Here is a 13,267-nt window from a genome sequence, read left to right as displayed (position 1 = left end):
GCTCTCTCCGTGACGTCAGCATGAGAAAAATCCTCCCGTCATCCTCAAACAATTGACTTTTTTTTGACTGCAAAAAGAAGAGGAGAAAAGTAGAGGAGAAAAATCCCCCCCCTCTCACGCAAGTCTGGTCTCTGGGTCCTTTTGCCTTCCTGCTGTCGACGGCTCGGCTTGTAAAAGTTGCACTGCAAAGGTTTGGGCCAGCCTCCGTTGGCAGCGGTTCAACAGATCACTGCTTATTTAGGAGAAACAGGGGTGACGAGGCAGCTCTCTCTCTCTCTTACTCGCCACGACTTTTTTTTCCCCTCTCCTGGGGACGCCGGGAAGTGACGACTCACTCCGGAGAGACTTTGTGACAGAGCGTCGGCAGTAAAAGGAAGTACACGCTAAAAGCTCCAGCTTCCTGGCCGGGGTCACTTTTGCGTCTGGTCTCAGGGCCTCGTTTTCCAGCTGCCCAGCTTTTGTCCGGTTAGCAATTTTACTACAGCTGCGGATTATTGGGCAGAGGTGGGCCGTGGATTTAGTACCCGAGTCTTCAATGGGGACAAACAAATTCTTCAGAGGTTGCCTTAAAGGGGCCATGACATGCAAATTGGCATTTGGAGTTTTAGTGTAGAAATACTTCTGGAGTGCTTGCTTGATCATGAATTGTGAGATTAAACCACCAAGGGGACAACAACCATGCTTAGTTTCTCCACTCTAAACATGATGATCTGGAGGAAGGAAGGATCCAGAGCCACTTTCAAGCAAATTTGGTTGAAATCACTTGGGTGTGACCCTGCCTCATGCAAATGACAAGGCCAGATTTTCGTCACCATGACGACTACGCTTGAGAATTTGCAAGCCGCATCGGTTCTGTTTCCACTCGGTGAATGTTTGAATCCGAGTGGGAATCGTTGTATCCTGTGATTGACTGGAGACTAATCCATTGTGCGGTCTGCCTTCGAGACAAAATCAAACGTGATAGGCTCACGCTACCTTCAAGAAAAAAATGCATCAAACTGTTTAGCAAATTAGGACACTTAAAAGTTTTTGTTTTAATGAAACAACATTGCAAATATTTGGGTGGATTGCACATTACAAACATACAAAAGGACAAGTGATAACACTTTCTTGCTACGTTTGTTTGTTCTTCACAGAAACCGGTCAACAAGGGCAAGCATGCTCGGAATATGCTTTAATCCAACCGAACGCTATCGCTATTGTTTCAAAAACGAGAAACAGCCGCTAACATGCTGGTTCCCTACATTTGACACGCAGTTTTTGCTGGAGCATCAAAGGAACACTTTGCCAAGCCAACCCTGATGGTCCACTGAAGACCAGACCAGATGAGACAAACAGAAACACGAGAGAACATCTGCAAGTGATGCTCAAAAACAACTTTATGCAGAAGCAGGAACTCTGCAGAGTGAAATTAACACGCTGGCGTGTTGAGTTCCCACTTTTCAGGCTTTATTTTCGGTGCTTTGTGAAACCACAGTCATCAGCGGATCTGACACTCGAAGATTGGTTTTGCGAAGCACCTCTTGCGCTTTGTAACAGCAAACGCCGTTGTCAAAGCGCAATAGAAATAAAGGTATTGCATAAATAATAAAATTAATACTTTTAAAAAAACACCCATTGCGCTTTGTTACGAAAACAGGTGTTGTGACAGCACTATAGAAATAAAGGTATTGCATAAATAATAAAAATAATAATAATAAAAAAGCACCCATTGCGCTTTGTAACGTAATGCTGTTGTGAAAGCACTATATAAATAAATGTATTGCATAAATAATACAAATAATTAAAAAAAAAACATTTGCCAAGTTTGTGAGTAGTCACAGTATATGCATAATCTGGCATTTAGTAGCAGCCAGAAGTTATTGTTGCATTTTCTTGTCGTGTCTTGTCTGGCAACGCTCTGCTGCCTGGGCATGTTTCCCATTTAAACAAACCTCCTCTTTGGGTATATTCAGCAAACATGGATACTTCCTGTTGCGCATTCATTGTTTGTCTTCACCGCCAGTGAGTTGATAATTCACCGCAAACATACAGTGTGAGCCAGGTAATACTTTCTGACCTAACTAAGTCCTTTTTCGCTGACGCTTGACCTGATTTCAAACTGATGTGGTTCCTGTGGTTTCTTAAGATCTCGGGGCCCTTGCCCTGACTTCTTTGTTGCAACCCCCCCCCCCCCCCCCCCACCCCCACACACACACGATACAAGAAAATGATGAATCATCTGCAAGAGCATTAAATTGCAGTTCTTGAACTCTATGCACCCTCCTGATTTTTTTCTTGCCTACTTTCTGTCTAAAAATGTTGTCTCTTGGACTACAGCAGCGCTTAGTGGACAAAGGACTCAATTTCACCTTCTCTTTTTTTTATGAGTCAGAGAATTGCCATTGATTGTTTTACACTGGACAGGACAGACGCAGTCAGTATCAAGTGAGGGGCTCGGTGCATGTGGCAGCTTTTCAGGTTTGATCCCCACCGCAACACACACTCCGGATTGTGATCAGGCTTTAATCGAGCTTTTTGATGAGCTGACCATCATTTGAATCAGGTGTGTTGTAGTCGGGCGCCACCTAAAACAGGCTGGGTAGGAGCGAGCCCTTAAGGCTTAAGAACTGGACTTGGTGACACCTGGTCTGTATAATGCCCATATATAAACGGGTATCTCAGTAAATTTATAAAACTTAGCCTGAATGCCAACTGCCAAATACTTCTCTAAGTAGGAAGGAAGGAAGTAGTAAATCTTACAAGGAAGCACAGGTACATTGAATAAATGAGAGACAAGCAAGGCTAAATTTAAAATGGGTTGTTGGGTTAGGGTTGCTTCCGGTGCATTTTTTAATAATCAAATCACGATAGCCATTTCTTTATTGTAATCAGCATTTCTTTATAGTTGTAAAGTGAGTTGAGGATGGTATTAAAGTGCATCATTGTTTGTGGTATCGTTTTAGCTCTTGATAGAAGATTTTTTTTTTTTTTTTATGCTTTTCATTTTTGGCAGCACCGCTTGGCCTACACTACATTACTACATCCAAGTGTGGTAGCACGGGTTAAGTGTCTCAACAGTGCTCCCTTGTGTCTCAACTGCTCAACATGCCTCACAAAACTCCCAAGAACAACCATTTTATTTAGTTTTCCTCCCATATAGCAAACACTACTAATGCTCTCAGATGGCGAGTGGCTGATTAATGTAATCCAGACTGAAGGGCCAGGGGAGGCGAGGGATGATGCTCTTAAAAGCCAGGTCATGTGACTCGCTGTGCATGTTTATGGTGGAGCTTCTTTGCCGGTGTCCATTTTGGCTCCTGACCATGTCGCTCCAACGTCACACGGCGAGAGAGGCCTGGACCCATGACAGGTATGTTCACATTAAAAACAACCATACTAAATAGTATTAGATACTCTGATTTGTTTTCCTCACTCACACTGAAATGAAGTCTTCACAGTGTTGTTGAACTCGACTCCCGAAGAGTAGTAGGTGGTGGCCATGTGGCACACAGTGCAGCACACTCAACCAATTACCAATCGCCTTCAATGTCTTAGCTTGTGATCCCTACACCACTTGGGCGACATCGAGGTGGCATTATTCCAAAATGAAAGACACACAAATTTAATCTAAATTGGCCTCTGTCAGGAGGAGGCCAAAGAATAAAAGTTGCATATTCAGCACGGGATCAAAACTACCTTTTTATTTTCCACATGAGCCTATTTGACCTTTTATTCCCACTCACTCAATTACATCATAGCACTTTCCAACAGAATGTGCCAAGTGGTGTTAAACCAATAAAGACCAAAGGGAAAGCTCTTCCGGAGCGCTGCCACGCAAAGCGATTTACACCAACTGCTCCAGTTTCACATAATGACCTGGGCAATAGGAGATCACAAGACTAACACCTCTGTGTTCAAAATGAAAAAACTGAAATTTGTTGATCATGAAATAGTGATTTCATTCATGAACAAAGGAAACTGATGATTTATGCAAGAGTATTTTTCCATTTATTGCTTGCTTGACTGATTAATTGATTGATTTATACACTAACCTTTTTGAAATCCATCCAATAGTCACCTGGAGGAGGAAAGTCATGTATCATCCCAACAAGTGTCCACTAAGGTAATTAATTATTCACTTGTGCTGCATTTTCATTGCATAGTATTGACTCATCCTTAGTTAGTCGGCATCCAGTTCTTGGCCATGTACAAACAAACAACCATACAGGCATCCAAGTATTTCTATCATGCTAGTTCTCATTTGGGTAAAATAGAGCAACCATTCACATTTACACTTGAGGACAATGGAGAGTCTTTATACATGATTTTGGATTCAAAGATCAAACTTCTGAACTGTGAGGTTGACGTGCTACCCGTTCCAAAAAAAATGGTCTCCTCCCTGGGTTCATCCTCCCCGCTGTTGGGCCTGTTTGGTCTAACCCGTTGACGTGTTTCTACACAGCAGATGGCTTCACACATAAATCCTATTAACAACTTTCTGGAGAGGCGCTGAGGCAAGGCCTGTTCTCGCTCTTTCGGTATTTCATCCGAGGAAACTGTTTTGTATTTTCTAACGTCTACCAAGAAGCTGTCAGAGGTTGCCGCAACATGTCTGCAGAAAAGGTAAGGGGCGTTTTAGACTGCAAACCAACAGTTTCTCTGTCCATCCATAGAAAATTGAGATTATTTCAAATTACTTTCTGGCTGTGATGCAGAACACAAAGGTCACCACCTACATGTGAAGTACTTGGATGGGAAGTATTCTGGATTTGGTGGGCGACTACAGATCTTATCTGTGTATTTTAATGTTGTTGTTTTTTTAATGAGTGTATTGATTATTTGTTCCATGACAATAAATTAAATTTTAAAAAAACAATCAAAGTGAGAAGATTATGAATAGTTTGAAGTAGCAGTCAGTGTAGAATATTTGAACTTTGAGTGTAATCAGAGGAATTTTAAATGGTTGTGGGTGTGTGATTCGCATTTAACTTGAATTTGAATATGATTGGTCACTTCTGAACACAGCTATGTGGGTGTGCAGACTTTTTATACCCAATTCTCCCAGCTGAAATAAGTTTCCCATGATACACTTCTCATTCACTGATGAAGGAACTGGCATTTTTACTTTTTAATTTAGTTACATCAAGTGAATAAGAGAACTGTTGTAATGCGGTCAAGTGTTGGATCGCACTAGGAATCGCATAAGCCTGGCACGTCTATGCAGGATGTCTCATCATCTAACAAGATTAGATCCACTGTCTCACTCTCCACTGACCTCCTTTACTGTGATGCATGGTTTCTCACCGTGGAGATCTTTGCTTCATCGTTCACATTTAGGGCACGTAGTGCGTATCGTGTGAAGCCAACCAATGATTTACTTGCATTGTGATTGAGTGTAAAACCAGTTGAAGTCATCGCTACATGATTCACTTTCCACGCTTATTTTTGAGGACTGCATTAGGATAGAGAGACAGCTTCTCCTGTCAATCGGTGGTGACCGTATAATCACAATCACGACTTGTGGTGTTGATAATGTAACTGTTTTTTTCCCCCCGTTGCATTCCCTGGTCTGGTTGTTTAATTGGTGAGTTGCTACTACAAATACATGTTACTTTCATACATATCTTTTTAATCATGATTACAGTGGTAGTTATTTTGTGTATTCATTTTAAAATAATTACTATGCATCTTATAAATTCAGTTCAAATTATATTGATATTTTATTACAAAGCATTTTTTTATTATTATCTGTTTTTCATTTTTATTGGTTTCTATTTTTTACAAATTGTTTTGTAGGAGGAGATTTTGGGAAGCTTGTGTTATCTGTGATGTCTTGTTTTTGAATATCTCTTTTGATACCTGTACGACAGAATAATCTGATTAAAAGAAGCCGAAGAAGAAGAAGGAGGAGGCCAACAGCACAAGCGAGGCCAAGCTGAACGGCAGCGAGACCAAGATAAAAAAAATCAAGAAAAAAAAGAATGAGGAGGCTTCTGAGGCTTCTGAGGAGAATCGCGTCTTGCAAAGTAAAGAAAGAAAAATCCTTTCTTTGGGTGAATGGGAAATGCCTATTGATCAGTTTAATCCTTTCCCTGATGACACGGTTGCAGATGACAAAAAGGTGAAGAAGAAAAAGCTGGACAAGAATAAAGAACCGGACAAAGACAAAGAGACAAAAAAGAAAGCCAAAAGTGCCCCAAAGAAGAAGAAAGGTGAGGCACTTGTAGCTTTGAATGTGTGTTGGAGCTCAACAATTTGTCTGAACAAAATCAGCAGGATCAGTCACAGACGACGACGACGAGGAAGAGGAGGAGGAAGACACCCCAAAAAAGAAAACCAAGAAGAAAACAGCCAAAGACAACTCACCGTCCCCAAGTGCCACCAAAGAAAAAAAATCCAAGTCAAAAGGTACTTCTCCAAATAGTCCTTAACGTGACCTCACATCTGACATCCTGTTAATAGGATTTGATTGTGTAACAATAATGGGCGGGAAGCCACAAATGGGTAAAAACACAAATAACACGCTGCTGGCCAGATTGTGGAGAATGGATTGGAAATATTTTCACTGATTACCAGCTCTGTAATTCTGCACATCTAGGGCTGAGGAGACACACTTTGCGACACTATCAATGGAGCAGAACCCTAGAGCAGGGGTCACCAAGTCCGGTCCTCAAGGGCACCAATCCAGATTGCTTTAGGTGCAGCCTTACAACAACACACCTGCCCGAGAGGTTATCAATACATTGTGGCAAGTAGCCACTAGGTAGCGCAATTATCCTCTCAAGCAGCTGCCCCGTGCGCGGGATGCTGCAAAGTTGAAAAGTTTGTGGGGGATTTGTGCCACCTTGTTGATACTTGCCCGGTCATGTGACACTCAAAAATACATTTGAATCGTGCGCAATGTTTTAAGATACAATCACAGCTGCATGATCAGGGAGGTGCAAACCCACAAAACAAGAATGGGAAGGGGTTCAGTTTCTTCTGTCATTAATGTATACAGGGAGATCTGCCTTCACACTAGCGTAAGGCATTCCAGGTTATTTGTTGAAGGTAGAAAAAAAGATGATCCAAGTCTCAACTGACAAACTGACCAAGTACACTGTGAACATATGAGCGTGAGAGTCTTGGTGTGAGCAGTGGCTGACAGCAGCTTCTACATGCATGTTCATTGTGTCAATAAACGGCTGGAAAGGCATCACAGTCGTTTCTTTGGTTGCTCCATGCATCCATCTCCTAAGCTTGTTAGCCAAATCTTGACTCGCACCACAAAGCAAAAAAATCGACCTAGTGACAGATTGTAAATGGATTTGTTGGGTGTGTTCACTGTATATATGTTGTTGGTTTAGTCCTAGGGGTCCAAAACTAAGAACAGTTGGAAGCCAGTTTTTTTTTTTTTTTTTTTGTCTGCAGACCACCGTAGGAGTTTCACATAGCTGTCTCTGTTAACACATTCCCCCCCAATAATGTAGAAATACATCAAAGTGGCGTTTATTCATGAGTCCGAGAAGTGAAACGTGTCATTATGGTTTTACCTCATGAACATCTGCTCACCATCAATAATAATCTGTAAATTCTATCAGATGTTGACAAAGCGCTTTGTCAGCTCTTTTTCTGCCTCTTAAACATTTTAGCTGGAGAAGGAAAGGACCGGCCGGACGTTAACTCGTTTGACAGATGTGAGCGACTCCTGCTGAAGTGCTCTTACAGGGAAAAAAAAAAAAAAAAAAAACACCTGGAAAGAAAGCAGGATCACATGCTCAAATGTAATTCATTCTCCAAATCTGTCTTCATCTTTGTTAACCGATATTGTTAAAACTCATCCAGGATTTTAAGATCCTCAGTCAGCGTTTTGAACTCTGGTGAAAACGCGCACACATGTGCACACTACATCCGCTGTCATTTTCTACATTTCCCCAAAAATATTACTAATTTTAATTTAATATTTCATTTATGTTTTATTAATAGTAATTTAAAAGCGACTCAGCTAGTGTGTCTTTACAATAAAATGTTAATGACTGTTTTGTCATAATGTGCTTTATGTGCCTGATTTGGCAGAGAATCGAATTGAATTTATAAATGGCATTTTCATTCAAGCCAATCAAAAGAATTGTTTGAAAAAGTAAGTTTTTTTTCCTTTGTTTCCTCAGAAGACAAGGATTGCGATGGCAAGGAGAAGAAGCCAAAGTCAAAAGAGAAGGACAAAAAGAAAGAACCAGCGTCCCTGTTCCAGATAAACAACGACAAAGACTCTAAGAGCAAAAAGAAAGGTGATTCACAAAAACACGCCCGGTGTTTTCCTGTGATTGACAGCGGTTCCGTTTGCTGGCTGGAATAAATGATTGAAGCGTCATTTACCCTAATTTGTGTTCTTAATTACATCCCGCCAAAGCAGCCGCCAAATCGGAAAGTGATGACAGCGAGGAGGAGATCAAGTCGACAAAGTCCAAAAAGAAGTCTGCTGCCAGCTCTACGTCATCTTTGTTCCAAACCTCAGGAGAGAAAGACAAAGAAAAGAAGACCAAGAAGAAAGGCAAGCTTGCCTCTGGCTTACGTACTTCACCTTTTCAAACACTGGAACTCATTCCAAAATGTGCTGATTTGGTTTCAGCAAAGGCAGAAGAGAGCGATGATTCAGAGTCTGAAAAAGAAGAAAAGTCCAAAAAGAAGAAGGCCAAAGGCAAGAAGAAGAAGGTATCAACAAGATGCCAAAGTGGCCTACACACATACCGATATCCATTTTGTGTGTACTCCGGAGTCACAAACGAAATATAACAAAGATACACAATATTGTGCACCTCTTGTACAGTGGGCGATATATATTTAAAGATTTTTTATCAGCCCAAAGGTAGCGCTGTAAACAAAAATTCTAAATCTAATCTAAAAAAATTCAAAAATTGTCATCTCTGTTAAATGACCAAGATAAAAAAAAAAAAAAAAATCTAATATAAAGCTAGTAGCAGTGGTGGACAAATTCTCTTTTTAACAATCAAAGATGTACTTTAACTGGTCCGGCAGTGAATGAGTTAAAGGGGACCACTCAAAATGAGCACGACTAAATTGGGCAGCAACGTCAGCGGAGTATATTGAACACATCCTCGGGGAGCTTTTCATGTTCTTTTCTGCTTTGGCTTCCAGCCCACAATAATGAAGACTCCTTTGTGCACAGGAGAGAGCGCCATCACCTGAGATTGAGTTTGACAACTTGGAAACGTTTGTGATGGATCCGGCGCCTCAAGGCGTGACCGTCAAATGCAGAGTGACTCGAGACCAGCGGGGGATGGATAAGAGCATGTATCCTCTCTACTACCTTCATCTTGACAATGACAAGAAGGTCTGTTGGAGTATTGATACCTATATTCAAGCCATATTGGCAAAAGGTTTATCGCCAGTAGCGTACATAGTGGGAGCCAATGGGGGCCATATGCTTCTGTAAGACGATGCCAGCAAAGCACTCATTTTGTCAAAATGAAGCTCCTCAACTCAGTTCACCAGTAGGAATTTTTCCTCATAACATTGTAACTTTGTTTTTTTTTACCTGTATCCCTCCAAAGAAAAGGAATGATCGCAAACATTTTGTACGCATCATAATTATATTTATTTGGAGAAAATAAGTCCTGAAACGTTAAAAGAATGTATGCAAGTTTTTGAATTGGTAAAATTGGATTTTATTACTTATAGTTGACATTTCCTTGTAGACGTTTCTGTTGGCTGGCAGGAAGAGAAAGAAAAGCGCAACCTCCAATTATCTCATCTCCATTGATGCCACCGATTTGTCAAGAGGTGGTGATAACTTCATAGGAAAGCTGAGGTAACAAGGCTGAATTTACTCTGCAGTAGCCCAATCCTTTGAAACAACTTAACGCACAGCTACTAATAACCTCTGGCAACAAAAGTGAGAAAACTGTGCCCAAAGTATCAATATTTGGAATTGTTGAGCTTCTCAGGTTGCCACTGGATTCTTCTATCCTGCAGTACAAATCCAGCCCAAAATCCTGATTCATTGATTCAATCTGTTTTGTTTTTTTTCCACCTGTTTTCCAGGTCAAATTTAATGGGCACCAAGTTTACTGTCTTTGACAATGCTTTGAATCCAGAAAGAGCCCTTCCGGACTTGTCAAATGCACGACAGGAGTTAGCGGCCATCATCTACGTAAGTCACGGCAAATTTTCCAAAAAGCTCCACATTCTGTTATGGTGAAATTAAAATCTCTACTGACGTAAATCAGGAGACAAATGTTTTGGGGATGAAAGGGCCCAGAAGGATGTCGGTCATCATTCCAGGCATGGACAAAGACAATGAGCGGGTTCCTCTCCGACCCAGAAACGTGAGTGTGAGCTGCATACCATCAATAAAGGCGGGTCCTCTCAGGCGGAAGATTTTAAGTTGGCCGTACTGTAATGATCAATAGACTCTCCAAGATAGCACCTAAGCAATACTGTTATCAGTGACTAGGCAGAAATGTGAACTTGCCAATATCACTGTTATTCAATTAGTGGCCCGTGGGTCACATGCGGCCCGGAGTGACCCAACCTTCGGTCCAGCCTACCTGAATTGCATTGCATTGCGTTCAAAAGATGCAGAGGGTATCTCGGGTCACCAGATTTAAAAAACTCAACAGAGTTTGATTTCGTGGATGAACCGCTCGTGTAGCCTACCCACATTGCTAGCGCTGTTAAAAACAGGAGTGGTGGCTAAATACCAGGGAAACAAAAATTTTCAGCTTTGAGACGTAGTTTCACTAATGTGTATGGCTTGGCTACATAATTTAAAATTTTTGACCAACTGAATTTGTAATTGAATAGTACATCAAATCCATTTTCTCTATTAAAATTCATTGAGTGTATAGTGTGGGACTTGTTGGTCATGGTTAGAGTGAAGGAAAAAAAAAAACAAGCCACCCTTCGCTAATGATGTACATATGATTCCACGTATTTTCTCAGGACTATGACGGCCTGTTGATACGACACCAGAATAGAAGGATGGAGAATTTGATTCAGCTTCACAATAAGACGCCTGTGTGGAACGAGGAATCGGCATCACATGTGCTCAACTTCAACGGCAGGGTCACTCAGGCTTCCATCAAAAACTTCCAGATTGTCCACAGCAAAGATTGTGAGTCCAATTGGGCTACAAAAGTGGTGTTATTAAAATTGCTACTCCTGTATCAATTGACCACTTCATTTTAAATCATGCCCACTGCCTCGACCTAACTTTGAATGTGTATCTTGTCTTTCAGTGGACTACATTGTGATGCAGTTTGGCCGAATAGCTGACGACATTTTCACGCTAGACTACAAGTACCCCATGTGCGCAGTGCAGGCCTTTGCCATTGCGCTATCGAGCTTCGATGGGAAAATCGCCTGTGAATGAGTTCCATTTGTCGCCCCGTGCGATTTCAAACCAAGCCAGGCCTTTGGATACACTGTCAAAATAGATGCCCCCCAAAAACCGATCATAAAAAAATCAACTGGAATATGTTGAATAGTACAAATATTCCCATCCTGTAAAAGTCTAAATTTGGAGCTACAGCGTACATAAAACGTCTACACACCCCTGTTCTAATGCCAGGATAATCCTACTAAAAGATAGGAACTTAATTGGAAGTGAAGAAGAGGCACTTCAAAGTGTTTCCCAAATGGTGAGACAAGGCGCTTATTTTAGATTGGAAAACTCTCACGCCATACCTCCAAACAGCTTCAACTAACGATGATCTCATCTCCATTTATACTCAAAAATAGACTTAGTGTGAAATCTGTTTCTGTCACTATACATCGCTAGTATAGAAGATGAAAAAAACACATTTTGTAAGAATCATCTTTGTTCCTTTTAAATGAAATTGGCACAGTGATTTGGAATCACCACGCCATGAAAATGTTGTGCAATAAAGTACGACAAATTAATGTCCTCCACTTGCGTCACATGTACAGTTTTATCAGTGTTGCCATGACGATAATGACTTTAAATGGGGATGAGCACACCCAAACAAGGAGCACTCCTTCACTGGGGCCATGCCCAGCAGGCTTTGTTGACGTGTTAGATTTAGTATATTAAGTTTTACAGCTTTCTTTTGAGTAAAGCCGGCGGCTTCCAGTTGATCTGACAGGTTTGAGTCGCCCCAAAGCTGTGCTTCCAATGAAAAACCTGTTTGAGGTGACAGCTCCAAGGCCAAGTGAGAGATAGAGAGAGGTGTGAATTCTGCCTCAACCTGCTCAGGCAGTTGTCTAAACTCGCAGGTAAAATGCAGGCTTAAAGCTGGCGCCCTTTCTGGATGGACACTCGCAAAAGGACACTCACTCCGACTTGAAGCAACAAACATTTCCCTCTTTTAGAAGTTCATCAGGTCATTTATACTTCTTTTTTATTTTTTATTACTCCAGATTGTGAGCAAATGATTCCTTCAGAAATGCTTGCAACTATGGAGCTTTTGCCTATCCAGGTGTATCATGGTCAGCCAAAATCAAAAAACACTAGAGCTTGAAAATTATGATGCTTCTGTCTGTCACCAAATTGTCAGCTACGTTGGGGCAATCAGCCAGTCAACCTAAATAGGGCCCATTGAGTTTAAATCATTTCACTTCAAAACCAAAATAAATTCAAGGTTGCCTGTTATTATTATTTTGCTTTTTAACAAGTAGCCTCTCAACACACTTCTATCTTTCCACATTAAAATAGATGGAAATGCCCTTAAAGCGTTCAATGCCCCATAAAACTACATAATATCATATAATATCATTATATATGAATTTTGTTGAGAAAAATGACATTCTATAGTCCTGTTTGTCATGACAAAATATCAGGATGAAATAATTAATATATTTTAAAGATAGTTTATGCTGCATGATTTTGTGAATACCACTGGTCTGCACGCTTTGGCCACCAGATGGAAATATAATGCAAATTCGCGTACGTGCGAACACATACACACGCACACGCGCGCGCATGCACGTAAGCGCACAGACACACGCACACAATCAAATAATCAAAAACATGAATCAATATTTTTTTCTAAATAAACTCCAAAGTTGTGTCACTTGCAAGTATTATTTAATCATTTAAAAATCCCTTTACAAGAGCTACAGTTACATTTTGTCTTAGAAAAAACACATGGTACCTCATGAGGAATGCATCCTGGTGCAGATATGGACAGGGGGGCAGAGATCTTGCTGAACAGAGTGGACATTTATAGATACTGTCAGCATTTAATGAGCACATTGTGGACCTTCATTTAATACCATGAATGGTTTACAAGCTGACTGTGCACTGTTTAACAAATATAGCCTTCAT

General features: G+C 41.0%; 1 protein-coding gene and 1 long non-coding RNA gene across 12 annotated transcripts; one reads left to right on the top strand and one right to left on the bottom strand.

Annotated features, from left to right (window-relative positions):
• The first annotated feature begins 2,417 nt into the window (after window positions 1-2,417).
• tulp1b (TUB like protein 1b) lies at window positions 2,418-11,892 on the top strand. Of its 10 annotated transcripts, none has more exons than XM_088389328.1 (14): window positions 2,418-2,754; window positions 3,143-3,352; window positions 4,057-4,105; window positions 5,870-6,008; window positions 6,093-6,194; window positions 6,259-6,390; window positions 8,130-8,249; window positions 8,372-8,673; window positions 9,149-9,313; window positions 9,678-9,790; window positions 10,024-10,132; window positions 10,209-10,307; window positions 10,924-11,095; window positions 11,220-11,892. In XM_088389328.1, exons 2-14 carry the CDS (start codon window positions 3,219-3,221, stop codon window positions 11,351-11,353), a joined length of 1,770 nt encoding a protein of 589 aa, XP_088245454.1. In that variant the 5' UTR covers window positions 2,418-2,754; window positions 3,143-3,218; the 3' UTR covers window positions 11,354-11,892. The 10 variants fall into 10 exon arrangements, with proteins under 10 accessions (XP_088245454.1, XP_088245453.1, XP_088245461.1 ...); XM_088389327.1 differs by having other exon boundaries at window positions 2,996-3,352; XM_088389335.1 differs by having other exon boundaries at window positions 2,420-3,352; window positions 8,133-8,249; window positions 8,372-8,512; window positions 8,591-8,673.
• On the bottom strand, window positions 2,751-4,347 carry LOC148391348 (uncharacterized). 2 transcript variants are annotated; one of them, XR_015861243.1, is made up of 3 exons: window positions 4,035-4,347; window positions 3,420-3,555; window positions 2,751-3,337 (listed from the first exon to the last, which is right to left on the bottom strand). It is a non-coding gene; the product is annotated as an uncharacterized LOC148391348 (long non-coding RNA). The 2 variants fall into 2 exon arrangements; XR_015861244.1 differs by lacking the exon at window positions 4,035-4,347 and adding an exon at window positions 3,679-3,830.
• Window positions 11,893-13,267: the final 1,375 nt, after the last annotated feature.

This window comes from Syngnathus floridae, chromosome 11 (assembly GCF_059516105.1).
Source record: "Syngnathus floridae isolate MCC-2025c chromosome 11, RoL_Sflo_1.0, whole genome shotgun sequence".
NCBI classification, from domain to species: domain Eukaryota; kingdom Metazoa; phylum Chordata; class Actinopteri; order Syngnathiformes; family Syngnathidae; genus Syngnathus; species Syngnathus floridae.
This window is presented reverse-complemented; position numbering and strand designations above follow the sequence as displayed.

Coding starts and splice junctions, on each gene's coding strand:
- tulp1b (XM_088389328.1), top strand. CDS start 3,219: ATGATGCTCTTAAAAGCCAGGTCATGTGACTCGCTGTGCATGTTTATG. Junction 8,674..9,148: donor CCAAAGGCAAGAAGAAGAAG/GTATCAACAAGA, acceptor CTTTGTGCACAG/GAGAGAGCGCCATCACCTGA. Junction 9,791..10,023: donor AACTTCATAGGAAAGCTGAG/GTAACAAGGCTG, acceptor CCTGTTTTCCAG/GTCAAATTTAATGGGCACCA.